The sequence below is a fragment of the Hylobates moloch genome, unplaced genomic scaffold, assembly GCF_009828535.3.
Source record: "Hylobates moloch isolate HMO894 unplaced genomic scaffold, HMol_V3 SCAFFOLD_1, whole genome shotgun sequence".
NCBI classification, from domain to species: Eukaryota; Metazoa; Chordata; class Mammalia; order Primates; family Hylobatidae; genus Hylobates; species Hylobates moloch.
Window position 1 is genome coordinate 99,529,952 of NW_026652276.1, and position 26,779 is coordinate 99,556,730.

At 54.2% G+C, this 26,779-nt stretch overlaps 3 protein-coding genes across 16 annotated transcripts; 1 reads left to right on the forward strand and 2 right to left on the reverse strand.

Moving 5' to 3' along the window:
- Positions 1 to 788: 788 nt before the first annotated feature.
- Positions 789 to 9,439, reverse strand: MCM7 (minichromosome maintenance complex component 7). 2 transcript variants are annotated; one of them, XM_032756008.2, is made up of 15 exons: positions 9,325 to 9,439; positions 8,054 to 8,133; positions 7,629 to 7,793; positions 7,309 to 7,433; positions 7,053 to 7,233; positions 6,308 to 6,445; positions 5,875 to 6,024; positions 5,566 to 5,680; positions 5,346 to 5,477; positions 5,031 to 5,114; positions 3,805 to 4,198; positions 3,418 to 3,501; positions 2,182 to 2,350; positions 1,303 to 1,412; positions 789 to 1,142 (listed from the first exon to the last, which is right to left on the reverse strand). In XM_032756008.2, the coding sequence occupies exons 1-15, from the start codon at positions 9,353 to 9,355 to the stop codon at positions 941 to 943; spliced, it is 2,160 nt and encodes a 719-aa protein (XP_032611899.1). In that variant the 5' UTR covers positions 9,356 to 9,439; the 3' UTR covers positions 789 to 940. The 2 variants fall into 2 exon arrangements, with proteins under 2 accessions (XP_032611899.1, XP_032611900.1); XM_032756009.2 differs by lacking the exon at positions 9,325 to 9,439 and adding an exon at positions 8,274 to 8,292.
- AP4M1 (adaptor related protein complex 4 subunit mu 1) lies at positions 8,935 to 18,573 on the forward strand. Of its 9 annotated transcripts, none has more exons than XR_009214658.1 (17): positions 9,454 to 9,624; positions 9,773 to 9,837; positions 9,945 to 10,054; positions 10,744 to 10,850; positions 10,937 to 11,033; positions 11,789 to 11,899; positions 11,992 to 12,072; positions 12,465 to 12,527; positions 13,244 to 13,310; positions 13,415 to 13,468; positions 13,604 to 13,710; positions 13,809 to 13,903; positions 14,327 to 14,371; positions 14,453 to 14,483; positions 14,609 to 14,659; positions 14,772 to 14,883; positions 18,456 to 18,573. XR_009214658.1 is itself a non-coding variant. In XM_032756023.2 (16 exons), exons 2-16 carry the CDS (start codon positions 9,780 to 9,782, stop codon positions 15,249 to 15,251), a joined length of 1,383 nt encoding a protein of 460 aa, XP_032611914.1. In that variant the 5' UTR covers positions 8,935 to 9,268; positions 9,773 to 9,779; the 3' UTR covers positions 15,252 to 15,511. The 9 variants fall into 9 exon arrangements, 6 of the variants coding, with proteins under 6 accessions (XP_032611914.1, XP_058299312.1, XP_058299307.1 ...); XR_009214655.1 differs by lacking the exon at positions 18,456 to 18,573 and adding an exon at positions 15,150 to 15,511; XR_009214656.1 differs by lacking the exon at positions 18,456 to 18,573 and adding an exon at positions 15,027 to 15,168.
- TAF6 (TATA-box binding protein associated factor 6) lies at positions 15,437 to 26,775 on the reverse strand. 5 transcript variants are annotated; one of them, XM_032756011.2, is made up of 15 exons: positions 26,608 to 26,775; positions 22,359 to 22,573; positions 22,173 to 22,259; positions 21,893 to 22,046; positions 21,626 to 21,682; positions 21,074 to 21,193; positions 20,385 to 20,530; positions 20,199 to 20,276; positions 20,005 to 20,106; positions 19,414 to 19,596; positions 18,465 to 18,539; positions 18,213 to 18,338; positions 16,706 to 16,879; positions 16,268 to 16,465; positions 15,437 to 15,993 (listed from the first exon to the last, which is right to left on the reverse strand). In XM_032756011.2, exons 2-15 carry the CDS (start codon positions 22,512 to 22,514, stop codon positions 15,613 to 15,615), a joined length of 2,037 nt encoding a protein of 678 aa, XP_032611902.1. In that variant the 5' UTR covers positions 22,515 to 22,573; positions 26,608 to 26,775; the 3' UTR covers positions 15,437 to 15,612. The 5 variants fall into 5 exon arrangements, with proteins under 5 accessions (XP_032611902.1, XP_032611901.1, XP_032611903.1 ...); XM_032756010.2 differs by having other exon boundaries at positions 26,284 to 26,775; XM_032756012.2 differs by having other exon boundaries at positions 26,733 to 26,763.
- Between the last annotated feature and the right edge of the window lie 4 nt (positions 26,776 to 26,779).

Consider the following 26,779-nt stretch of genomic DNA (forward strand, 5'->3'; position numbering starts at 1 on the left):
AGGCACCACACTGGTTTGTCAACTTGGATGTTTGAGGCTCATTCTGGCCCTGCTCACAAGCCCTTCTGATGCTCTTCAGTGAGGGAGGCACTGCCATTTGAAGTGACCCCATGTCAGTCACATGGACTGTCTTTAGCTAAAGTCCAAGGCTGCCTGCTTCCACCTAAGTGGTCTCTGTTCTAGACTTTAATGTCACCCTCTACATCATCTTGCATAGCCCAACCTTATAAACATGACAATTGACTACTTTCCCAAGCTAAATTAACTTGTTTTTCACACACGCAAAAAAGGGATAGTAAGCAGATTTTTATTAGAAACAAGTCCAAGCCTTGATCCTGTGGGCACTGTGAATTACCAGGAGGGAGAGTTTCTCAATGACCGTTTACTACATATTTTGGAGAGACAGCTAGGAAGTGGTCTAAAGGTTGAGATTGCTGTATGTGATCACTTGTGCATGACCTGTCTGCTAGGAAAGGGGAAAAACCAAGAGACTCTACATTTCATACTGGCGCCGTATCCCCAGAGCCTGACTGGCACACAGGCAGTATAAGACTAAATAAGGGAGTCAGGGGGCTCAAAAAGTGGAGCCCCATCTTAAGTATCTCCAAACAGCAGGGACCACTCAGTCCTTGCCGCATCCCCAGCATCTATACTGGGGGCCTGGCAGGGAGATGCAGTTTAGTCAGATAATTTACTGAATGGATGAAATAGCATAAAAAGGAACAGGTAGGAATCTAAAAAATGCACAATAACCCTGTTTTAATGGAAGTCAGGCCCAGGCTAGAAGGTGACAATCTACAAACACTTTTATTAGCAAAAGGAATAAGTGCAGCATGGGAGAAAGAGGGGCTCCTCCTTCCCCTCAAAGGCATCACTGCCCCTTCCCAAGGGGCAGGCCAGTAGGGAACAAGAGGACCCCAGGGTTGCAAGCAGGCTGGAATCAGACAAAAGTGATCCGTGTCCGGGAAGCATTGACCTGCCAGACATTGAGCTCCTCGTATTCATCCAGAGCCGCCTGGAACTGGGCGGGTGTGAAGCCACGAGATATGCAGCGCTGCTCTGCCTCAGAGAACCGGACACTTCGGCCCCCTGAGACCAGTTCACGGACGGTGGCAAATATCACATCTGCTGGCCTCTGAGTCCTGAAGGAAATGAGTGGGTGTGTAAGGTCAGGGTACAAACAGGAATGCTCGACATCAACAGAGAACAATGGCGGCCAGTGTTAGAATTGAGGCCAACCTCAGACACATGGACACACAGAAGCCAAAGTGACGCAGCTTCGTCCTTCACTAAACCACTCACCTAGCTGTCTGCCCCTTGTCTCCTAGAAGAGAGTCCTTTGACATCTCCATTAGCCTGATGGCTTCATTCACATCTTCTTTCTCCACCACGTCCACCATTCTCAGACGCGCCTAAGGGGAAGGTAGGGGAGAGATGGGAACGGGAGGAGGGCAGTGGAACGAGGTCAGGGGACACCCTTGTTCTGGCTTTAAGGCTGGGCTGTCCATGGGTCGCCTACTCACAAAACAGGAGTGGAGTCCCCCCTCCCCCCAGCATCCGCAGTGTTGGGCCGGCACTGTCAGACCGAGACAAGTGCAATGCCCAGGGCAGCGTCCAGCAATTGCCCAAGTCTCCGCCTCTCAACACTGGCCAGTCCCGGAGTTCAGCTGTCCTGTGAGGGAGACCAGACCCTTTTGAACTCCACTGGGCTCCCCAGCATGACAGATGGAGCTTGGGGAGCTCAGCCAAGAAGACAATTGGCAGAGAGAACGTGTCCCGGGGGCTCGGGAAGTGCTAGCTCAGCAGTAGGTCGGGTAATCACACTACCTGCACGAACAGCACTTTGGAGCCCCCAGGACTGAGGTCCAAGATGGGAGGACAGAAAGGAAGGTCTGTAGCACAGGATCTAGGACACAGGGAGTGAAACAGACCCCAACCACCCCCTCAGTGAAGGTTAAGAAGTGGGGAAAAGGCCTTTCCCTCCACGGACGCTGTGCGTGCCCTGCTGGAGCAGCAAGTACCCACAGTGCGGTAGCACGGAGAGGACCACTATCTGCACTGTCAGCACTTTAGCCCCGGCAGGGCTGGAGCGGGAGGGAGGGAGGCGGCGATGAGAGCACGGTAAGGAGCTGCCCCTTTAAGAGTCAAAACAGATGGCCCTCCAGCAATTTGGGCACTTACCAGAGCAGTGGAAAGGCGCAGGATAGCCAGCAGGGTCCGGGCAGAAGTATAGGTGGCATCCTTACTAGCCCAAGCCTCTCGCCTCATCTCCACGTACGCTGCCGTGATGTAGTCAGCCAGAGACTCTGGCACTGTGGGCTGCTTCTCGCGGCACATGGCTATGTAACGCCTGTGGGGGAAGGTTCATGGGGAAGCAGAAGAGGGAGATGGGGAAGGGAGTGAATATGAGTCCATATTGTTTTCTGTACCAGGGCTCCCCATTTAACATGGTCCCCTCCAGGAATTTTAAGTGGAAAAAACAAATTAGTGGGTGATTATTTGCTTGGCTTGAATATCACTGATGGATTTCGCCAAATGTATAGCCCCCCAGTATCCTCCAAGTTATTTCCTCTTTTTTTCGGGAAAATGGCCTTTGTAAGACAAATCCGTCTGTCATTAAGAGAGGATCCAGATCCCTCCTCTGAGCGCATGACATGGCAAAACAGATATATTTTATTTAAAGAGAATTGTTTACAGAATATTTAAAAGGGAGTAAAAACCTGAAGGAACACTGGAGGCTCATGGGGAAATAGCGAGAGAGATAGAGATTATCATCCAGAATGCCTGGGAGCAGGTGTTTTAAACTTCAAATTTTGGAGTATTTGCATATACATAATGAGATAGCTTGGGGATGGGACTCCAGTCTAAACATGAAATTCACCTCTATTTCATATACAATTGATATACATAACCTGAAGGTAATTTTATTAAAAATATTTTTGTGGGCCAGGCGCAGTGGCTCATGCCTGTAATCGCAGCACTTTGGGAGGCAGAGGCGGGCATCCTGGACAACATGGTGAAACCGCTCTCTACTAAAATACAAAAAAATTAGCCAGGCATGGTGCTGTGCGCCTGTAATCCCAGCTACTCAGGAGGCTGAGGCAGGAGAATCACTTGAACCTGGGAGGCAGAGGTTGCCGAGAGCTGAGATCACGCCACTACACTCCAGCCTGGGTGACAGAGCGAGACTTCGTCTCAAAAAAAAAAAATAAATTGTGTAGGAAACAAAGTTTCCCGTGTCCCTATCATATGAAGTGTGGAACTTTCCACTTAAAAGCTGATCTGAGGCTCTGGACATGTCTGTAGCGGGAAGTGGTGGTGTGAAAAACACACATCCTAAGACTAATAAGCACTTTTTCAGGAGGCTCGCATGGCCCACGCCAACAACGTTTGCCCGTCTGCACCCAGCTCTCCTACCTCATGAGCTTCATGTCCAGAGGTTCAAACTGGGAGGGGGGCTGCCGGCTGTGCTGGTGCACATAGGTGATGTGCTGGGCCAACCTGGACAGAGGGAAGGTGAGAAGAAACACCCTTTTTAGGGCTACACACCCATGTCCTCTTAGGTGTTCCTCCTTTGGCTCTGCCAGTTCCTCACAGTGTAGGAGGAACAAGCTTTCCCGGGAAATCCTCACCAGCATTTCAGCCCCAATCCACCATTTCCCTGAGAACCGTGGACCAGCCCCTACTGCAAAGGGGAGGCTCTAGGGTTTCCAGGAGCATGGAATTTGTTTTCTGATTCACCTCTCCTCCTCCCTACACAGATCATTACAGGGGACCTCTCTTTGGGTGTTGAGCTTCATTCACCGTAGGTCATTGTCTCGGTCAGGCCGGTCCTGAATCAACCAGAGGAGGTCAAACCGGGAGAGCAGTGCAGCAGGCAGCTGTATGTTCTGCTCCAGGCTGCGGCGAGGGTTGTAGCGCCCATAGGCAGGGTTGGCGGCGGCCAGGATGGAGCAGCGGGCATTGAGAGTGGTGAGAATGCCGGCCTTGGCAATGGAGATGGTCTGCTGCTCCATGACCTCGTGGATAGCTGTGCGGTCGGTCTCGGCCATCTTGTCGAACTCATCAATGCAGCACACACCCTGGTCAGCCAGCACCAGGGCCCCACCCTCTAAGGTCAGTTCTCCGCTCACAGAGTCTCTCAGCACAGCTGCGGTAAGCCCCACTCCCGAGGAGCCCCGGCCTGTTGTGTACTGGCCTGGAAGAGAAGAAATAAGGACCATAAGAGAAAAAGAACAAGAAAGGGAACAAGCAAAAGACAACAAACGGGCCAGGGAGGCGGGGCCTGCGCTGGGACCATTCCACTCCCTCCACTAGGCCTTCTTGAGACGCTCGAGGATCTGTGGGGCACTGGCAATGTCCCCCTTCTCCTCCCACTGGTTCTCTTCAGAGCACAATTGTGGCTCACTGAAACCTTCGCTCCTGGGCTCAAGCCATCCTCCGGCCTCAGCCTCCCAAGTAGCTGAGACTATAGGCACTCACTACCACACCCAACTAATTTTTAAAACTTTTTAGTAGAGGCCGGGCGCAGTGGCTCACTCCTCTAATCCCAGCACTTTCAGAGGCCGAGGCCAAGGTGGGCAGATCACAAGGTCAGGAGTTCAAGACCAGCCTGCCCAACACAGTAAAACTCTGTCTCTACTAAAAATACAAAAAGTGGCCAAGTGTGGTAGCACACGCCTGTAGTCCCAGCTACTTGGGAGGCCGAGGCAGAAGAATTGCTTGAACCTGGGAGGCAGAGGTTGCAGTGAGGCGAGACCATGCCATTGCACTCCAGTCTGGGCGACTGAGACTCCGTCTCAAAAAAAAAACAAACAAACAAAAAAACAAAACAACACCCAAACAAACAAAAAAACTTTTTAGTAGACATAGAGGCGGTCTCAAAATCCTGGTCTCAAATGATTCTCCTGCCTTAGCCTCTCAGAGCATTGGGATTACAGGCGTGAGCCACCATGCACCCCTACTTTTTGAATAAACACTGTGGTCCTGTCTGTCACTATATTCACCTCTCCCAAAGCCCAACTACTTACTGCGGGGGGCCAGCCGATCGATGTACGACAGGAGCTGAGACTTGGCCACACCAGGATCCCCCATCAGACAGATGTTGATGTTGCCTGGAGGAAGAGAAGGCAGCTCTGGAATGACTCTTCTCCCAATGCTTGGCCAACAACAGAGCAATTTTGAGTTCTGCCTCCCCCTAACACCCAGCACTATTTCTAAGCCCTCCCTGTGTCCACGAAGGCAAGATGTCCACTCTTATACTGTGACCTACAGGGACACTTGTCATCCTTTTTTCCTCCTAAATGACTTCATCCACCCTGAGCCTCTCCCTTTTTTCTTCTTACCCCGGATTTTCATGCCTCGAGGAGACTGGTCCACACCCCCCACTAGCAGGAGCAGCAGTGCCTTCTTCACATCTTCGTGCCCATATATTTCTGGGGCGATTGAAGCTGCCAGCTTTTCGTAGAAATCCTCCTCTGTAGAGAAGTTAAGATGGTTGTATTTTCTGGGGGAAAAGGGAGCTAGGATGTTAACGGAATTTCCTCTCTCTCCCCTGCCCCTCACCTGCAATCTGTCTCAGCTCCTCCCTGCTGAGCTCTCCAGCCCCAGACTCATCATCCTCACTCTTGTTCATCTTCACAATCCGATGGGCTTCCAGGTAGGTTTCTGAGAGTAAACCCTTGGACAGGAAAATGCCAGGATACAGATGGAATCCCTTCAACTTGCCCATCACTGGATTCCCTAACAATTTCTTGACAAATCCCTGGGTTCTGTTTTGTTTGGGGTTTTGCTGCTCACTTTTCTCTGTGTGGGTAGAATAAGTAGGTGAGGGAAAAGGGGATGATCCATTCCTCATGTCAAACTCTTCCTTACCTGTACCACCTGTCGGAACCCAGTGCGCAGGATTGGCAAGAAGATACCAGTGACGCTGACATGATCTCCAGGCTGGGCAATCCTTGTGTTCTCTCCTTCTACCAGCACCGTGATACTACGAGGGATATTTCCCACAGGCACTTGATCACTCTAGGGGAGGGAAGGGCACATAAGGCTAGGAGAAATAGACAAAGACCCAACCTTCCCTCTCTAGCCATCCCACTCAAAGGCTCCCAGGCTACCCAGCCACAGACAAGCCCACAGGAGGGGTGCTGAGACCTCCTTTCCCCTTCCCAAGGCTCTCAGGAAATTCTAGTTCCACCTCCCTCCTGCACTTCCCTCTTTTGTTCTTCTTCCTGCCATTCCACAAGTGACTAAAGAATTCAAGTGGACTCCCGATCCACCTGCCCAGGGCCACGTACCCCAAACTCACATGTTCTTGCATCTTCATCTCTTGGAATTTGATAAATTTGGAGCCCCGTGTCTGCAGATACAGCCGCCCTCCTGAGCGGTTGGTTTGGCACTCCTGGCTTGGGCACATGATCAGAGGCATGAAAGTGGGAGACTGGATCTAGGATGTGAGAACAGAAGCACCAAAGAAGTCAGAAGGAAAAGAGCTCCATTGGGTCGGTCCTTTGAATCACATTTTCTCTTCGTGGCAGACACCTTGGAAGTGTCAAGAACCCTCTGAACTTACTCTGGGTCAACAACACCCAGAAAATAGGTAGAAAGACCACTACATACCCAAGAATGAAAGGCGAACACACACGCAACTTTTTTTTTTTTTTTTTTTGAGACAGAGTCTCGCTCTGTCTCCCAGGCTGGAGTGCAGTGGCACGATCCCGGCTCACTGCAAGCTCTGCCTCCCGGGTTCATGCCACTCTCCTGCCTCAGCCTCCTGAGTAGCTGGGACTACAGGCGCCCACCACCACACCCAACTAATTTTTTGCATTTCTAGTAGAGACGGGGTTTCACCATGTTAGCCAGGATGGTCTCGATCTCCTGACCTCGTGATCCGCCCGCCTCGGCCTCCCGAAGTGCTGGGATTACAGACTTGAGCCACCGCGCCCGGCCGCAACTTTTACAACCAAATAAAACAATAGGCATCACAGGATCAAGTTAATCTCTACAAAACGACTAATGGGTAAGTGCTTTCCTGCTCCTTGCTCCACACGTACCGGCTGGTAGGTCTCTGCCCCACACTGGTCACAAGTGTAAGTAGCCACCACCATCTTGGGTTTGACTTCAGAGACACGAGTGACAATTCCACGCACAGTCACCAATTTCCCCACAGAGTCAGCCCGCACTTCCCGGATCACACGAGGCTTGTTGCTGCTTGGGCCTTGGAAATACAGCTCACTAAGGAGAGAAAACAGTCACAGACAAGATCCTGGAGAACCAATCCCTACATCCTTCCCAACAGAGACCACTCACAATCTGCGCATGAGTTCAGCAGGGTACTGGTTCTGGGGGTTTCGGGCCATTCCAGGGTCCCGACTCCGCTGCTCCATCATCAGCCGATGCTCAATGTAAACGTCCAGGACATCTTTATTTACCACCTAAAAGAGAAGGACAAAAAAAAAAAAAAAAAAAAAAAAAAAAAAGTGACAGGATGGGAAAAGGAGAGCACAGAGCACACCAGGCAGAAGTGCCCCTCCTTTCTGCCTGCTCAGAAAACATCAGTATCTGAGCAGCCTCTCTACAGAAGCTTAAACGCCTCGCCCTTTGTTTGCTATTGTTCTCTAGCCACTCACTTCCCTCTCCTTGTACTGAGGCAGCAGCTCTTGTATGGCATCAGCAAAGAGCTTTGCGTAGCGCCTGGCATTCTCACAAATTGAGTCCACCAACTCGGGGTCATCCTCGGCTACGTCGTCCAGGTCCACATACAGAGCCACCTGTTCCCGATGAGCCAGCCGAACCTCAGGTGGGGAAGAGACAGAAACACCTCAGAGCCACATTCACCTTGTTCACCAGTGTTCATATGTGAAAATGCATCACTGAGAACTCAGCACCGGCTCTGGGCATCCACAGGGGAGAACACAGCGCCACACAGAGCGATACTCGCTTCTCAGCCCTCAAACCCTCTATTTGTTATGTCTTTAATAAAACAAGCCAAGCTGCTGCTTATGGCTCCTTAAGCACCCCGCTCCCCATTCCCTTTACCCAATCTTAGACTTACCAACTGGTTCCCATACTTGAACTGCTTCTTCCCAAGTTCATCATCCTGGTAGAACTCTTGTAAGAACTTCTTAACCTTTTCTGTAACATGAAACGTAAAATCATAAGACACAAACTTTAAGACACATTACCGCCCATCCGATAGAAATCTTAGATACCTATTTTCGCTTAAAACATGGCCTATGAACTAATTAATAATATGAGCATTTAAATAAAGCTACCGAATTCTCCCCAAAGTGGACATAACTCTTTTTCAGAAGTCTGTTTTTAACCAGCGAAGAATAAAGAGCCCGTGGCAGTGCACAGGGCGATCCAACATCTTCTCCCCAGGGGAATTCCGGTCCCTACTTTAGTTTAAAATCCTATCGCCCTTCCCCATTGGCCCCCCCACACTCCAGTCTCAAGGTTCTCAGCTTTCTTTCCACCCCTATGATCCCCCGCCTTCTTTGGGTCCCCTGAGCGCCCGATTTCGCCGGGACCTCTGCCACCAGGCGGGTACCGCACCCCACCCCCGCTCCCGCTAGCGCTTCCGCTCTTAGTAAACAAAGAAGCACATGGGCCCGGATTCCAACCGCTTCACAGCTCGGGATTCCTCCGCCCAGGGTGGGAGCCAGTCCAGCCATTGGCCAGCACGCCCAGGGATACCGCGATCCCAGCCCACTGCCGCCTTTCCCGAGCCCGAGCGAAGCTCCTGGATCCCAGGCACGCCCCCACGGGCCGCAGCTCTCTCCGAGGCCGCTGCGCGGAAGGACACTGTTTACACGACACTCCTCCAACCGCGTCGCGCCACTTCCGCCCGGCTCCACTTCCGCTCGGAGAGCGGCCTCAAACGGCCAATCCTGGCGCGCAGCGGCCCCGGCCTGCCCGCCCCCGGGGCCGCCGCGCGCCTCGGGAGGACGCGGGAACCTGGGAATGCCCAAAAGCGCGGAGGAAAGCTGGCCCGGGGGCCCAGAGCCCTTAAGAGTCCCCTGAGGTCCTGGGCGCGACTCTTCCCTATGCAGCCCCCAGCCGGGTTAGCGCCCCCCAAGCCCCCAACCCCACGACCCTGACACTTTTACCAGGTGGGATTACTAGCATTTCTTCAACATCGATGCCCCCCGCGCGCTTCCCAGGCCGCGTGGGCCTTAGCCAGGCCGCAGCCCGAACCTGCCTCTGGCCTTGCGCACCCCAGAACCCGCCGACCCCGGTCCCCCAAGACCCCAGCTCACACCAACAGGTATTCCTCGGGAGGCTCCCCGCGCAGGACGCCTTCCCAGGCTCGTAGACCCGTACCTTTCTCTAGTGCGTAGTCCTTCAGTGCCATCGCTGCCGAGGCCCGTGCGGCAGCGCTTGGCGGGCTCAGAGGTCTTGCTCCTGGGGAAGCTGAGAACGTCCGCGCGGTGGACTGTGGCCGGCCAACCGAAATTGGCGCGAAACGTCGCCCCCACGTGACCGGCGCCACTGCGTGCGGGCCAATCGGAGAAGCCGGCCCTCTCCCCCCCCCCCCCCGCTAGCCGCAAGCCAATCACCGGGCAGGCCTGGAATGAGTGACGGGGAGGCGGTGCGGGCGTCGGAAGGGAATCTCCGGACGGGGTAGGGCGGGCGCCGGGTTTCCCGCGGTCCGAGCTGGCGCTGGGGGAGGAGAGTCGCTCTTAAAGGGCCAGCGCACGCGCGTTCTTTTGTTCCGGGGCCTCAGGGCGGGGCAGGCCCGACTTTCGCCGTCTTCTTGTCTACTCTCCAGAACGGCCATGATTTCCCAGTTCTTCATTCTGTCCTCCAAGGGGGACCCGCTCATCTACAAAGACTGTATCCTGGACCCGTGGGGCTTGGAAGGGGTGGAGGGGCCGGGCGGGAGGGGCGCCCAGGGCCAGCCCGTGTCGCAGGATCCTTCACTGAGTCCTTCCACCCGCCAGTCCGCGGGGACAGTGGCGGCCGGGATGTGGCCGAGCTCTTCTACCGGAAGCTGACGGGACTGCCAGGAGACGAGTCCCCGGTTGTCATGGTAACCAGTGGCGGGAGGCGGGTGAGGAGCTGGGCCCCGGCGGGCCGAGTGGGCGCCAGCTCCCTCCCAGGACTGGTTCCTTTGTAGATTCCACTTGGGGGGTGCATTCCTCCAAATAAAGCTAACGAGAGGCCCGGCGCGGTGGCTCACGCCTGTAATCCCAGTACTTTGGGAGGCCGAGGCGGGCGGATCACCTGAGGTCAGGAGTTCGAAATCAGCCTGACCAACATGGTGAAACTCCGCCGCTACTAAAAATACAAAAAAAAAACCCAAAAAATTAGCTGGGCGCGGTGGCGGGCGCCTGTAATCCCATCTACTCGGGAAGCTGAGGCAGGACAATCGCTTGAACCCAAGAGGCGGAGGTTGCGGTGAGCCGAGATCGGGACACCGCACTCCAGCCTGGGAGATAGAGCGAGACTCCGTCTCGGGGTGGTGGGGGGGGTGGGAAAAAAAGAAAGAGTCCATCGGGCGCCAGCAACACACCAGGCCCAGCTCCCTGCGTGACTTCATCCTCAGCAACTCGGGGTAGTTACTGTAATTAACCCCGTTTCCACATTGGGAAGCTGGGCCCAGGCACCTGTCATGTGTCTCCCAAAGTCACTGCTGTTGTGACCAGTAAGAGGCATCGGGATCCGAGCTCAGGTCTCCTGGGTTCTGATCACTCCACCTCCCTTTTCTTAACGCCTCTCTTTTCCCTGCCTGTGTCTCAGTATCACGATGGCCGTCATTTCATTCATATTAGACACAGCGGCCTCTATTTGGTGGTCACAACTTCAGAAAACGTTTCTCCCTTCAGCCTCCTAGAACTGCTCTCCAGGTGAGGAGGGTTGGGCTGGGCACCTGGTAGCTAGGAGGGGTCTGAGAGGAGGAGAAAATACACGCTCCAAGTAAATGTTTCCTCAGGTTGGCCACCCTTCTGGGCGATTACTGTGGCTCCCTGGGCGAGGGGACCATCTCCCGCAATGTGGCTCTGGTCTACGAACTCCTGGATGAAGTGCTGGTGAGAATCAATGATCCCCTTCTGTGGCCCCCGCCTAATTCCCCTGAAGATACATCTGCTCTTCTACTGTGGGATGCTGTGGTTAGGAGGCCAAGTCTACCTTCTTTTTTTTTTTTTTTTTTTTTGCTTTTATTTTTTATTTTATTTTATTTTTTGAGACGGAGTCTCGCTGTCACCCAGGCTGGAGTGCAGTGGTGCAATCTCGGCTCACTGCAAGCTCCGCCTCCCCGGTTCCCGCCATCTCCTGCCTCAGCCTCTCCGAGTAGCTGGGACTACAGGCACCCCCCACCACGCCCGGCTAATTTTTTTTTTGTATTTTTAGTAGAGACAAGGTTTCACCATGGTCTCGATCTCCTGACCTCGTGATCCGCCCGCCTCGGCCTCCCAAAGTGCTGGGATTACAAGCGTGAGCCACCGCGCCCGGCCTTTTTTTGCTTTTAGAGACAGGGTCTTGCTCTGTTGCCCAGGCTGGACTGCAGTGGTGCAGTTATAGTTCACTGCAGCCTGGAACTCCTGGGCTCAAGTTGTCCTCCTGCCCCAGCCTCCCCTGTGCCTAGCTAATTATTTTTTGTAGAGATGGGAGTCTTGCTGTGTTGCCCAGGCTGGTCTTGAACTCATGGCCTCAAGCCATTCTCCTACATCTTGGCCTTCCAAAGCGCTGAGAGTACAGGAGTGAGCCACCATGCCTGGCCCCACTCCCCCTCTTTACCCCTTCCCTCCACTGACCACTCAGACTGTCCTTCCTTTACCACTAGGACTATGGCTATGTACAGACCACATCCACAGAGATGCTGAGGAATTTCATCCAGACGGAAGCTGTGGTCAGCAAGCCCTTCAGCCTCTTTGACCTCAGCAGCGTTGGCTTGGTCAGTAGAGGGAAAGAGGAGGGTGAGGAAGGAGAAGAGGGGTTGGCTGGGGTTGTCAGACCTGATGATTGATTGCTTTGGATGCTTTACAGTTTGGGGCTGAGACACAACAGAGCAAAGTGGCCCCCAGCAGTGCAGCCAGCCGCCCCGTCCTGTCCAGTCGCTCTGACCAGGTGAAGGGAGGATCCATGGGGTCAGACCCTCTGGTTTTGCTCTGGGATCCGGGAGTCCAAGATCTTAGGTCGGGCACAGCAGCTCATGCCTGTAGTCCCAGCACTTTGGGAGGCCGAGGTGGGCGGATCACCTGATGCCAGGAGTTTGAGAGCAGCCTGGCATGGTGAAACCCCGTCTCTACTAAAAATGCAAAAAAAGAAAAAAGAAAAAGATCTTGGCACATCTCCCACCTCCCCCAGATGTGGGTGGAGGTAGGAGATGATCCCTTCCATCACCCATGTCCCCACCCTAAAGCTGTAGCTTTTGACTGTTCTGTCCTTTCTCCCTGTGTGTCCATTTCAGAACATAGGCTATTCTGCTTCCAACCACTCAAATCTTCTGTCTTTCTCAGACCCAAAAGAATGAAGTTTTTTTGGATGTGGTCGAGAGACTGTCTGTACTGATAGCATCTAATGTAAGTTTGAGCTCCCAAACCTGGAGCTGAGGATAGATGGGACTTGGGAAACGTGGTGGGGTGGCTAAGACTCCTAGCAACGGCCGGGCACAGTGGCTCATGCTTGTAATCCCAGTTCTTTGGGAGGCCAAGGTGGGAGAATTACTTGGGACCAGGAGTTTGAAACCAGCCTGGGCAACATAGCCAGACCCCATCTCTACAAAAAAAACAAATAAACAAATTACCCAGACATGGTAGTGTACACCTGCTGTCCCAGCTACTTGGGAGGCTGAGGCAGGATCACTTGAGGTTAAGACAGGAGATTAAGGCTGCAGTAAGCCAAGATCGAGTCACTGCACTCTAGCTTGGATGACAGAGCAAGACCTTGTCTCTTAAAAAAAATAAGTAAATAAAGGCTGGGCACGGTGGCTCATGCCTGTAATCCCAGCACATTGGGAGGCCAAGGTGGATGGATCACTTAAGGTTAGGAGTTTGAGACCAGCCTGGCCAACACAGTGAAATTTCGTCTCTACTAAAAATACAAAAATTAGCCACTTATGGTGGCAAGCATCTGTAATCCTAGCTACTTGTGAGGCTGAGGCAGGAGAATGTCTTGAACCTGGGAGGTGGAGGTTGCAGTGAGCCGAGATCACGCCACTGCCAGCCTGGGCAACAGAGCGAGACCCTGTCTCAAAAAAAAAAAAAAAAGACTCTAACCGTGACCCCCTGCCTCTCAGGGATCCCTGCTGAAGGTGGATGTGCAGGGAGAGATTCGGCTCAAGAGCTTCCTTCCCAGTGGCTCAGGTGAGGCATCTGCAGGCGGGACCCAGGTTTGGGGTTAGGGCGGGTTCCTTGGTGACTTAAACCATGGCGTTGCTGAGCTCTCCTGATGGTCTCTCCTCCGACAGAGATGCGCATTGGCTTGACTGAAGAGTTTTGTGTGGGGAAGTCAGAGCTGAGAGGTGAGGAGAAAGTGGGTCTTTCTCCCCTTGGAGTAGGTCATTGCCAGAGTTCATGGAGAGAAGTCAGACGGAGCCTCCCTTCTCCTTGCTCCTCTCCCAAAACATGGGTCAGGAGAGAAGTCTCTCTCTTTCCAGGTTATGGGCCAGGAATCCGGGTCGATGAAGTCTCGTTTCACAGCTCCGTGAATCTGGACGAGTTTGAGTCTCATCGAATCCTCCGTTTGCAACCACCTCAGGGCGAGGTCAGGGTTGGGGTGGCCTCATAAATTCTGTCCACCATGGGGAAGGGGGCAGTGGGGTCGTGAGACCAAACTAACCTTTTTGCTCTCTGGTCTCTCAGCTGACTGTGATGCGGTACCAGCTCTCCGATGACCTCCCCTCACCGCTCCCCTTCCGGCTCTTCCCCTCTGTGCAGTGGGACCGAGGCTCAGGCCGGTGAGACAATTTCCTAGGTTCTAGAACTACCTTGGAACCCAAGCCAAGACCTGTATGTTTCCAAGACGCACTGCAGAGTGGGGGTGGTGGTAGTGGTGATGGAGTGCAAATTGGAAGAAGGCTTGGGCTGGGCACGGTGGCTCACACCTGTAATCCTAGCACTTTGGGAGGCTGAGGCGGGAGGATCACTTGAGCCCAGGAGTTCCAGACCAGCCTGGGCAACATAGTGAGACCCCGTCTCTCTCTCTGAAAAAGAAGAAAAAGAAAAAGCTTTGGCTAATGAAATTGGGCTGGGCCTCAGCCCTTTTCCCTCTTGGGGGTACAGCCCACACCCACACAGCCCCGCATGGAGGTCCCCGGTGGGGAATGGTGAGATGCCAGTAGGAGATGGCCTGAGTCATGGTGTTTTACCCTCTCATCCAGGCTCCAGGTTTATCTAAAGTTGCGATGTGACCTGCCCTCAAAGAGGTAAGAGTGAGGCCGGCCTGGCTGATTTCAGCTCTGTGGGACAGGAGACGGGGTCAGGGCACCTGTTGCTTCTCCCTTCAGATGCAGCTGCCAGCCTCAGAAGCCAGTTAAGGTAGAGGCTGTAGCATTTGGGAGGGTGGGGGGCACCTGTGCTGAAATCCTGTTGTGACATTGAAGAGGAACAGGACAAGGGACTGTGCCTTCCTGCAGCTGACTTTGTTCCCATCTCCTCTGTAGCCAAGCCCTCAATGTCAGGCTGCACCTCCCCCTGCCTCGAGGGGTGGTCAGGTGAGTGTGTGCACCCACCATGGGGAGATTTCCTGGGGAGAGAGTGAGCTCAGCATGACGGGCCTGCCTCAAGAAGGTGCCAAGCCCAGCACCTTCCCTCTCCAAACTCCAGCCTGTCTCAGGAGCTGAGCAGCCCAGAGCAGAAGGCTGAACTGGCAGAGGGAGCCCTTCGCTGGGACCTGCCTCGGGTGCAAGGAGGCTCTCAACTCTCAGGCCTTTTCCAGGTATTCGCTGTGGATCCCCAGCCCCTCTCCTCCCACCTTCACTTGCAGCCCCCACCCCACCCTCCGGAAGCAGCTGCTGCCTGGTTCCCCCAGCGTGGTCAGCTTCCTGCCCTCCTTCCTCCCCCTGCCTCTGCCCCTCACAGATGGACGTCCCAGGGCCCCCAGGACCTCCCAGCCATGGGCTCTCCACCTCGGCCTCTCCTCTGGGGCTGGGCCCTGCCAGTCTCTCCTTCGAGCTTCCCCGGCACACATGCTCTGGCCTCCAGGTCCGATTCCTCAGGCTGGCCTTCAGGCCGTGCGGCAATGCCAACCCCCACAAGTGGGTGCGACACCTAAGCCACAGCGACGCCTACGTCATTCGGATCTGAGGCTCCCCAGACAAGGACACGGCGGCCAAGGCAGCGGTTTGTCCCACGGGAGGATAGTCTTTTCTCTTCCAGCCTCCTGGCCTTCTGACTGAATCTGGGCAGGAAAAGTCCTCAGTCCCAAGACAAGGAGGGGGCAATGGGCCCAGCCGTTCCGTGGTATCTGATGCAGGAAGGACTGCAGTGGATCGGAACTTACAAACCAAACTTTTATTCTGAGAAACTGGCTGTACAATATCTAAAAAGAAAGTGACATGAAGGAAGCAATCTACAACTTCCTTCCGCTTAGTGTGCATGCATGTGTATACGTGCACGTGTGTACACGTCTGCATGTGTAGGAATCCGGAGGCTGGCAGGTGGAGCATCACGGAGCAGGCTGAGGGGAGCCGGAGTTGGGGGGCTGGGAGCCATTCGCTTTTGGAGTCCCTGGAGCTGGAGGGGGACTGTCCCCAGCTTCCTGCTTCCCCCCACAAAGGGCACTGCCGCTGAGTGGGGAGGGGGACGATGCTGAGGGAGGAACTGGAGAAGGATGGGAGGTGGGGCCTCCTTTGCCCTCCCCTGTTGGGGGAAGTGAGACCACGATGTACTTCTGGACACTCCCAGGACCAGAGGGAGCAGTGCTGGGGGGTGCAGTGGTGGCGGTGGAGACCAGCTTGACAATGGGCTGCACGCTGGGGACGGTGGTGGTGACGGGAGAAGTGGTGGTGGAACCTGAGCCGGGGGCCGAGGTGCTGAGGGACAGGACCTGGATAGAAAGGAAAGGCAGGCCACTTGCCCTGTGCCCTCCCTGCCCCCCCGAGGCCTGGCGAGGACATTTCACTTGCTCCCTGCCTGAACAAATTGTTCCTGTAGTTGACCCTGTAGATAGCTGTGGCTGGAGACCTTGCTCATGCAGGGCAGCTACGGCCCTACAGGACCCTGGTGGGCACCTCTTCCAGCTCCTGACAGGGCCCAGAGGGGACCATGCTCTACTCCTGGGCCTCCCCAGGGTGCTCCCTGTCCCACACAGCTCTCCATACCTGCTGGGTGGATGGGGCGCTGGAGGACGACGACATTACAATAAACTTGGTTGGAGGAGGGGAAGGCTGTGGTGGGGCAGCCGCTCGTGCAGACACCAGTGTCTGGACAGGAAGTGCGATGGAGCCAGGAACCTTCAGCAAGCCAGGGGTTCGAGGCCCAGGCTGTGGGGCCTGTGAGAGGGTCAGCGTGGGCCGGGGCTGCAGGGAGAAGAGGAAAGGGGGAAGTGGCATCATCCACTAAGAGGAGTCTGAAGGGAGAGGCCTGGGCTCCCCTCACTCTTCCTCAGTGGCTCTCACTGGGGCTGGGGCATCCTCACTCGGGGCCTGGTTGCCCTGAGACTGCTGACTCAGGGCACATGTGGCTGTGTGTGAGTGCCCATCCCACACTGGGGTTCTCTTCCACTTCCTCTTATTCCTCCTCCCCACCCAGCCACGGACCTGTGTGATGGTCAGAGTGGTCCTGTTGACCTGCTGAGCCTGCAGAGCAGCCTGGGCCCGAGCCTTGACCACGTGGGAGCAGAGGAGGGGCCCAAGGGACCCGAATTCTGCCCGATAGGCGTCCTGATTGTCAGGCGGTGGGCGCAGCTTTGCCAGAACAGGAGCACAATGTTTCTGCAGACAGAAAAAAAGCCAGGTTGAGGGAGGGCTGGTGACACTCGAGAAGAACCTTGGGGATGGGGTAAAAAAGGACATTCCTTATCATCTCAGTGCCCCTGTTGGAGGCCAAATTATGCTGAGCTATTAGTGTGTGTACAGAACACTGTGGGCTTTCTCATAAGAAAAGATGGGCATGGGGCCAGGTGCAGCATCCTACGCCTGTATCCCAGCACTTGGGAGGCTGAGGTGGGCGGATCACTTGAGGTCAAGAGTGTGAGACCAGCCTGGCCAAAATGGAGAAACCTCATCTCCACTAAAAATACAAAAAACTAGCCAGGCATGGGCACACACCTGTAGTCCCAGCTACTGGGGAGGCTGAGGTACTAGAATGCTTGAACCCAGGTGGTGGAGGTTGCAGTGAGCAGAGGTTGCATCACTGCACTCCAGCTTGGGTGACAGCTGGACGTGGTGGTTCACGCCTGTAATCCCAGCACTTTGGGAGGCTGAGGCTGGCAGATCACCTGAGGTCAGGAGTTTGAGACTAGCCTGGCCAACATGAAACCCTGTCTCTACTAAAAATACAAAAAATTAGCCAGGCGTGGTGGCGCGTGCCTGTGGTTCCAGCTACTTGGGAGGCTGAGGCACAAGAATTGCTTGAACCTGAGAGGCAGAGGTTGCAGTGAGCCTGAGATCACGCCACTGCACTCCAGCCTGGGTTAGAGAGACTCCATCTCAAAAAAAAAAAAAGAAAACATGGGCACTAACGTGTGAATGAACTTGCTAAATACTGTGGCAGGATGGTTAATCAAGAGGGCATTTGCCTTGTACAGAGAAGACCACAGAGTAACACAGGAGCACTGGGGAAGGATGGTCCAAATGCCACAGGCTGAGCTTGTAAGCCCTTCTTTTTTGGGGGGTGGTGGTCTCCCTCTGTAACCCAGGCTGGAGTGCAGTGGCACGATCATAGCTCACTGTAGCCTTGAACTCCTGGGTTCAAGCAATCCTCCCACCTCGGCCTCCCTAGTAGCTGGGACCACAGACACATGTCACCACTCCCAGCTAACTTTTTGTTTTTTGTAGGTGGGATCTTGCTATGTTGCCCAGGCTGGCCTCATACTCCTAGGCTCCCAGAGTGCTGGGATTACAGGCAGAAGCCACCACACCCAGCCCCCTTATTTCTTACTCAGCCTGAGTCTCAGTCTTTCCATCTGTAAAATAGTATCAGACTCTGCAATGTGCTCTGAAAATAGGAGGCAAAGATAGGAGTAGGTGAATAAAATATGCCATGTGCTTGCTAAACACCGCCTGTGTCTCAGTGGGCAGGTGTGGGGACAGGGGCTTCGGTCACCAGCAGGAGGCTCTGCACATGGTCTGCTCCAATTCGGTCAATGTTGCTCAGCACAGGGCCGTCCAGCACGCCGCGGATCCGCTCCCCTTCCTGCTGCAGCCGGGGCAGAATCAGGGTCTTGATAACCTGTCGGAAAGGAAAGGGAGAAATGAAAGCCGGAGGGTCACCAGGGTCTCCCAGGTGGGAGCACAATGCCCTCTATAACCTCATGACTGCATCCCCTCCCCCATTTCTTCCTCCCAGAGGCCTAACATCGTGTCCCAGCTCAGCCAAGCCTGCGATGGAGCCATAACGAGTTGTCCAGGGCGTCTTCTCGTCCACCCAGCTCTGTAAGGGGAAGGAAATAAACTAAGATGAAGGGGTCTGAAAGGATCATTGATAGGGACCTTAAGTCTTTCATAGACACTTTCCTTGTAAATCATTAAGATATTACAATGAGGCCAGGTGCAGTGGCTCACGCCTGTAATCCCAGCACTTTGAGAGGCCGAGGCAGGCAGATCACCTGAGGTCAGGAGTTCGAGACCACCCTAGTCAACATGGTGAAACTCTGTCTCTACTAAAAATACAAAAATTAGCCAGTTGTAGCCAGGTGTAGTGGCTCACACCTGTAATCTTGGCACTTTGGGAGGCCAAGGCAGGCAGATCACCTGAGATCGGGAGTTCTAGAGCAGCCTGACCAACATGGAGAAACCCTGTCTCTACTAAAAATACAAAATTAGCTGGGTGTGGTGGCACATGCCTGTAATCCCAGCTTTTCGGGAGGCTGAGGCAGGAGAATCATTGGAACCTAGGAGGCGGGGGTTGTGGTAAGCCAAGATAGCACCATTGCACTCCAGCCTGGGCAACAAGAGCGAAACTCCATCTCAAAAAAAAAAAAAAAAAAATTAGCCAGTTGTGGTGGCAGGCGCCTGTAATCCCAAGTACTCAGGAGTCTGAGGCAGAAGAATCGCTTGAACCCAGGACGCAGAGGGTGCAGTGAGCAGAGATCGCATTACTGCACTCCAGCCTGGGCAAAAAGCGAGACTCCATCTCAAAAAAAAAAAAAAAAAGGCATTACAGACAAGCCTCAAGACCCTTAGACCACCACAAGTTCCAGTCCCTCTTCCCTCTGCCCCTTGTTTCCAGTGTGACTTCCCCCAACCAGTGGTGGCCAATGATGAAACAAACTGAAACAAACGACGCTCAAGTTTTCCCGGCTCACCTTGGTGAAGGTCTTGGTGATCCGGGACTGGATGTTGTTAGTGGTTGTGCTAAAATGCTTGCAGATCTGGGCCACCAGGCGGGCAGCAAAGTCTCGGAGTGCCCAGTGATTGTCCACATCTGGTCGCAGGCACAGCTGTCTGCTCACAATGCAGGTCATCACAGCCGGAATAAGTTCATGGACCTAAGGGAGAAAGGGCGGGGCAGCTGATTCTGGTTTTGTGTGTTTGCTTGAGACAAAGTCTTGCTCTGTCACCCAGGCTGGTGTGCAGGGGCACAATCATGGCTCACTGCAGCCTCAATCTCCCGGGCTCAAGCAATCCTCCCATCTCAGCCTCCCAGGTAGCTGGGGCCACGTGTGCACCACCATGCCTGGCTAATTTTGTTTTGGTTAATTTTTTTTTGTAGAGATAGCAGTCTCACTACTACTATCCTCAGGCTGTCCTCAAACTCCTGAGCTCAAGCAATCCTCCCACTTCGGCCTCCCGAAGTTGCTGGGATTTCAGGCGTGAGCCACTGCTGACCACTGACTTCCTGTTGGTGGCAGCAGGGTCCCTAGTCCCCGGAAGGGAAGATGGGCAGAATCACTCACATATTTTTCTAGATAGAGCGTGGGGTTGTCCATCAGCGCCTTCACCATACGCATCAGGTAGATGAGTAGGGCCAGGTTGTTCTGAACCACGTTCACACGGACCTGCGGGAGGGAGAAGTGCTGGGCATGGGGCAGGGAGACTCTCACAGGAGCTTCCACTGCCGTCCCTGCACTGTGGAACCTCATGCTCTCACCCCCTCCGAGATGAAGGTACTGAACCGTGGCAGCATCTGATACAGCCCAGGGTCCGTGGCAATGCTTTGCAGGGCTTCCTATGGGAGGAGGGAAGCTAGTCAGGTGGGGGTGGGATGTGGGGAGCAATTCATAGGGCCCCCAGGAGGAGGAGTCTCAGGGCCAGGGCAGGCTGGTGGGGCCCTCACCGCCCTCTTGGCCTCGCAGGAGCCCACGCAGGCCTCGGTGATCTCCTTGTAGTAGAGCTGCTGCTCCACAGACAACTCGTGGATGCTCCGGGGCTTCAGTCGCAAGGGGGCACCCTCCAGCAAGGGCGGCGCCTTCTTCTCTTTCCCTGTGTGATTGGAGAGGTGGGTCTGACAAAGAAAGCTCCAGAAGAAACCTCAGTAACAGAAGAACCTTAACCCTCCACTTCCCCTGAGACCCAGGAGACCCGGCTTCTTCTTAGGCTTCCCCATCCTTTCTGGGGCTCTCTGGCCCTGACCTCAACCACTTCACCAATGGCTACATGGAGGCCTGGCATGGTGGCTCACACCAGTAATCCCAGCACTTTGGGAGGCCAAGGCGGGTGGATCACATGAGGCTGAGTTTGAGACCAGCTTGGCCAACATAGCAAAACCCTGTCTCTACTAAAAAAAATTACAAAAATTAGCCGGGCGTGGTGGTGGGCACCTGTAGTCCCAGCTACTCAGGAGGCTGAGGCAGGAGAATCGCTTGAACCCCGGAGGTGGAGGTTGCAGTGAGCTGAGATCGTACCACTACACTCCAGCCTGGGTGACAGAGTGACTCTGTCTCAAAAACAAAAAAAAGGAAACAAAACAAATAGCCATGTGGCTTTAGGCAAGAGTCCAGAGAGGCCTGGCCTAGGAGGACTGACCTTTGCCGTCGGCTGTGGTGGCCCCTTGACCTTTGCCCTTCAGGGTTCCGTCTTCCTCCTGGCCTGGCTTGGCTGACTTCAGGGGTTCTGTGGCTTCGGCCTTCTGTTGCTCTTTGGGAGCTGGTGGGAAAGCAGGCACAGCGGGAGGGGTGACGAGAGTAGCAGGAAAAGTAAAAGGTGGGAGGAGGCCGGACGCAGTGGCTCATGCCTATAATCCCAGCACTTTGGGAGGCCAAGGTGGGTGGATCACCTTAGGTCAGAAGTTCGAGACCAGCCTGGCCAACATGGTGAAACCTCGTCTCTACTAAAATTACAAAAAATTGGCCAGGCGTGGTGGTATGTGCCTGTAGTCCCAGCTACTCAGGAGGCTGAGACACAAAGAATCGCGTGAACCCAGGAGGCACAGGTTTGCAGTGAGCCAAGATTGAGCCACTGCACTCCAGCACTCCTGCACTCCAGCACAGACAACAGAGTGAGACTCCGTCCCAAAAAAAAAGGTGGAAGGAGGGGGAAAGGGACCCAGAGACCCAGAGGGTGGGGCATGGAGGTTACCTGGGGGCGGGTTCTCGGGGATAGCTGGCTGGCAGCCCTCGATGCTCAGCCAATGAGCTGCAAGGAAGGCAGGTGTCAAGGTGAATTGCCACGCATGGACATTGGGGAGTTGCCCCATGCTATGGAAGCGTGTTTCCACTCCTGCTCCCCTTGCAACTCACCAGGGATCTCACATTGAGCTTTTCTTCTATTGTGAGGCTCCTCACACCCACACACAACTGTTCTCCTTTCCCTCCTCCCTGCCACCCTGCTCTCCCCTCCCCCAACCTTTGAGGCAGACGTCCAGGGGCACCCGGGGCAGAGGGGTATTGATGATGTCGCTCAGATCAACCTCCTTCTCCTCGTAGAAGTAAAGCTCCCGGCCCCCACCAGAGGCGAAGCGGAAAGGAATGAACTCCTGGGCGTGGAAGCCATAGAGTGGCTGTGGCAGGAGAGAGGGGCACGGGTCAGAAGGGAGCCGGAGGATACTTGGCTGAAGGACGGCGTCTCACCCTGTCCCCATCGCCCTGTCCTCATCACCCGCCCCCTGCCTGTCTCCCCAAATCACCTCGACATTCTTTAGCTTCAAGGCGTAGTCAATGTCACTGGTGGTGAGTTTCTGCCGCTTCCCCATGTGCATGAACTTCAAGGCATCCTGGGGTGGGTGACAGAACAGACATCAGCCCAAAATCCTAAGGACGGGGACCCGGGCGACATGGACCCAATGTGCAGCTGGACAGAAGGGCCGGGTCACCTGTGCAATCTCTTTGATGCGGTAGCTGACCTCATCCGTTAGCAGCTGGCAGGTCTCCTCCTGAATCTGGGCGATGCCCATGGACTCAGCCACCACCTTCATGGACTCCGAGGGCAGCACAGTGTTGCTAAGCTTCAGCTTCTTCTCCTCAGCCATTCTGGAGGCCCTCTTCTCCTCCCTGGAAGGATGAAGCCCCCGGTGGAGAGACAGAGACCCTGGCAGAGGAACGGGGCAGGCAGAAGAAAAAGAAACGTGAGACACGGGGAGAGGGCCAGCAAAGGGAGGACAGTGGAGAGAGGAGAGGAACTCGGAGTGTCTTATGTCCATCCCTACGTGAGTCAGCCCTGAGGTGTAACAGAGAAAGATAGAAATCTGGGCTGGGGCCAGGTTCAGTGGCTCACACCTGTAATCCCACCAGCACTTTGGGAGGACGAGGCGGGCGGATCACTTGAGGTCAGGAATTCGAGACCAGCCTGGCTAACATGGAGAAACCCCATCTCTACTAAAAATACAAAAATTAGCAGGGCGTGGTAGTGCACGCCTGTAATCCCAGCTACTAGGGAGGCTAAGGCAGGAGAATCACTTGAACCCAGAGGGCAGAGGTTGCAGTGAGCCGAGATCATGCCACTGCACTCCAACCACGGTGACTCCGTCTCAAAAAAAAAAAAAAAAAAAAAAAAAATCTGGACTAGGCCTAGTGGCTCATGCCTGTAATTCCAACACTTTGGGAGCCCAAGGTAGGAGGATCGCTTGAGCCCAGCAGTTCACGACCAGCCTGGACAACACAGTGAGACTCCATCTGTACAAAAAATACAAAAATTAGCTGGGTATGCAGGCGCATGGCTGTAGTTCTAGCTACTCAGGAGGCAGGGGTGGGAAAACTCATAGAGCCCAGGAGCTCCCAGGCTAAAGCAATCCTCACACCTCAGCCTCCCAAGTGGCTGGGACTATAGGTGTGTACCACTATGCACAGCCAATTTTTTGGGGGGGCAGGGGCAGAGACAGAGTCTCACTATGTTGTCCAGGCTGGTCTCGAACTGCTGGGCTCACGCAATCCTCCTGCTTCGGCCTCCCGAAGTGTTGGAATTACAGGCCTGAGCCACCCGGCCCAGCCCAGATTTCTGTCTTTTTCTGTTACACCTCAGGGCTTCAATCCCACCACTTTGAAGTCTTGGGCTCAAGTAATCCTCCAGCGTTGGCCTCTCAAAGTGTTAGAATTAAAGGCCTGAGCCGAAGTGCCTGGCCCAGGCTCAGCTCTCCTTATCTTCATAGCAATGCCATCCATCCAGACACTTGTTCTTTATCTGAGCCTTCACATCAAATCTACCAGGTAGGCCAGGCGCGGTGGTTCACGCCTGTAATTCCAGCACTTTGGGAGGCCGAGGCTGACGGATCACCAGGTCAAGAGATGGAGACCATCCTGGCCAACATGGTGAAATCCCATCTCTACTAAAAATACAAAAACTAGCTTGGCGTGGTGGCACGCGCCTGTAGTCCCAGCTACTCGGGAGGCTGAGGTAAGAGAATCATTTGAACCTGGGAAGCGGAGGTTGCAGTGAGCCAAGATCGTGCCACTGGACTCCAGCCTGGCGACAGAGCGAGACTCTGTCTCAAAAATCAATCAATCCACCAGCTAGTCCAACCTGACTCCTCTGCTCCCACTGCTTGGCCCAGGTCACCATCATCTATCCACTGGGTAACTCCGAAAACCTCCTAACAATGTCAACCGGAGTCTACCCTTGCCTTTCTCTACATCCATTCCTAACGTTGCAGCCAAAATGCTTCTGTCAAACTGTAAAGCAGATTGTCATTTCTTTACTCAAACCCTCATAATGGCTCTCCACTTGCCATACAGTAAAACCCGAAATCCTTATAATGGGCAGGTGCAGTGGCTCAGCTCATGCCTGTAATCTCTGCACTTTGGGAGGGTGAGGTGGGAAGACTGCTTGGGCTTAGGAATTCCTGACCAGCCTGGGCAACATAACAAAACCCCATCTCAGGCCAGGCACAGTGGCTCACGCCTGTAATCCTAGCACTTTGGGAGACCAAGGCGGGCGGATCACTTTAGGTCAGGAGTTCAAGACCAGCCTGGCCAACATGGTGAAACCCTATCTCTACTAAAAATAAAAAAATTAGATGGGCATGGTGGCAGGCACCTGTAATCACAGCTACTTGGGAGGCTGACGCAGGAGAATCACTTGAACCCGGGAGGTGGAGGTTGCAGTGAGCAGAGGTTGCGCCACTGCACTCCAGCCTGGCAACACAGTGAGACCCCATCTCCGTCTCCGTCCACCATGTGGACAGGGCTCTTTTTTTTTTTTGAGCTAGAGTTTCACTCTTGTCCAGGCTGGAGTGCAATGGTGCAATCTTGGCTCGCTGCAACCTCCGCCTCCCAGATTCAAGCAATTCTCCTGTCTCAGCTTCCCAAGTAGCTGGGATTACAGGCATGCGCCACCACACCTGGCTAATTGTATTTTTAGTAGAGATGGGGTTTCACCATGTTGCTCAGGCTGGTCTTGAACTCCCGACCTCAGATGTTCCGCCCACCTGGCCTCCCAAAGTGCTGGGATTACAGGCGTGAGCCACTGTGCCCGGCCGACAGAGCTCTTTATTATGTTCACTGATATATTCCAGGAGCCTATATTCCAGGAGCCCAACCTGGGACATCATAAATATTTGTGAAGTAAATGAATTAGTTGTAAGGCTTAGAGATGTTGGTGCTCAGTAAATACTTGGTATCACTATTATTAATAGGTCATAGGCCCAAGCTTTGAGCCTACACTGTAGTTAAAAGCAAACTGGGCCGAGCGCGGTGGCTCACGCCTGTAATCCCAGCACTTTGGGAGGCCAAAGCGGGTGGATCACGAGGTCAGGAGATTGAGACCATCCTGGCTAACATGGTGAAACCTCGTCTCTACTAAAAAATAGAAAAAATTAGCCGGGCATGGTGGCGGGTGCCTGTAGTCCCTGCTACTCGGGAGGCTGAGGCAGGAGAATGGCGTGAACCCGGGAGCCAGAGCTTGCAGTGAGCCGAGATCGCACCACTGCACTCCAGCCTGGGCAACAGATCAAGACGCTATCTCAAAAAAAAAAAAAAAAAAAAAAAGAAAGCAAAGTGGAGCCAGGTGCAGTGGCTCACGCCTGTAATTTGGGAGGCCTAGGCAGGAAGATCACCTGAGGTCAGGAGCTCGAGACCACCCTGGCCAACATGGCAAAACCCTGTCTTTTTGTAAAAACACAACAATTAACCAGACATGGTGGCGGGCGCCTGTAGTCCCAGCTACTTGGGAGGCTGAGGTGGGAGAATCGCTTGAACCCAGGAGGCGGAGGTTGCAATGAACCGAGATCGTGCCACTGCACTCCAGCCTGGGCAATAGAGGGAGACTCCATCTCAAAAAAAAAACCCAAAAAAACAAAGCAAATTGGAGCCAAGAGAGGTTACTCACCCCAGTAATCCCAGCACTTTGGAAGGCAGAGGTGGGGGGATTGTTTGAGGCCAGGAGTTTCAGACAGCCTGGTCAACATAGTGAGACCCCCATTTCTGCAAAAATTAAAAAATTAGACGGGCGTGGTGGTGTGAACCTGTCATCCCAGCTACTTAGGAGGCTGAGGCGGGAGCATCACTTGAATTGAGGAGTTGGAGGCTGCAGTGAGCCAAGATGGTGCCACTGCACAACAGCCTGGGTAACAGACGGAAACCCTGTCTCAAAAAAAAAAAAAAAAAGTAAAGTAGCACACTTGGAGTTGGACATTAGGAAGATTAACATCAATACTGATCAGGAGTAGTACAGGTAGGGTGGGGCCGTGCTGGAAGGATGGGAAGAGGGAGGCAGAAAAACAAATTGGTTCTTTTCAAACCATCCCTGAGCTCCTCCCCCACTTTTATAAGTCTTATCTATAGGGACCACAATTATTCGAGACATACTCTGTGCCTGGCGCCGGGTTTACAAGAGGCTGTCCTGTCCCACTTCCCTGGCGAACTCCTACGAATCCTTCAATACCCGGTGGTACCCTCTGCCAGTAAAGGCTCATAAAACACGCTACAGTCACAGGATCTCCTCAGATCAGCGGAGGCGGCAGGAAGGCGTCCCAGGGAAGGGTTAACTTGAGCGAGATTCCAGCAGAGAAGCAGGTCGAAGATCCCCGAGCAGCGCGAAAGGAGGTTCAGAGAGCCCACCCCATCTCCTGCAACATCTCTCCAATGCAGGCACACACACGGGGTCCCCACGAGCACAGACACGCAACCAACCGTCCTCTTTCCAGTCCCCACAAGGGACCTTCAAAGGGTCTCCTCCTGGGTACCACTCAGACCCGCCCCCGCCAGCCGAGCGCGGGCAGCAGGAAAACTCTAGCCGCAGCCAAGACGCTGCTCACCCAGCGCTCGGCGCCATCTTGGCCTCGCCCCCTCCTGGGGGCAGGTC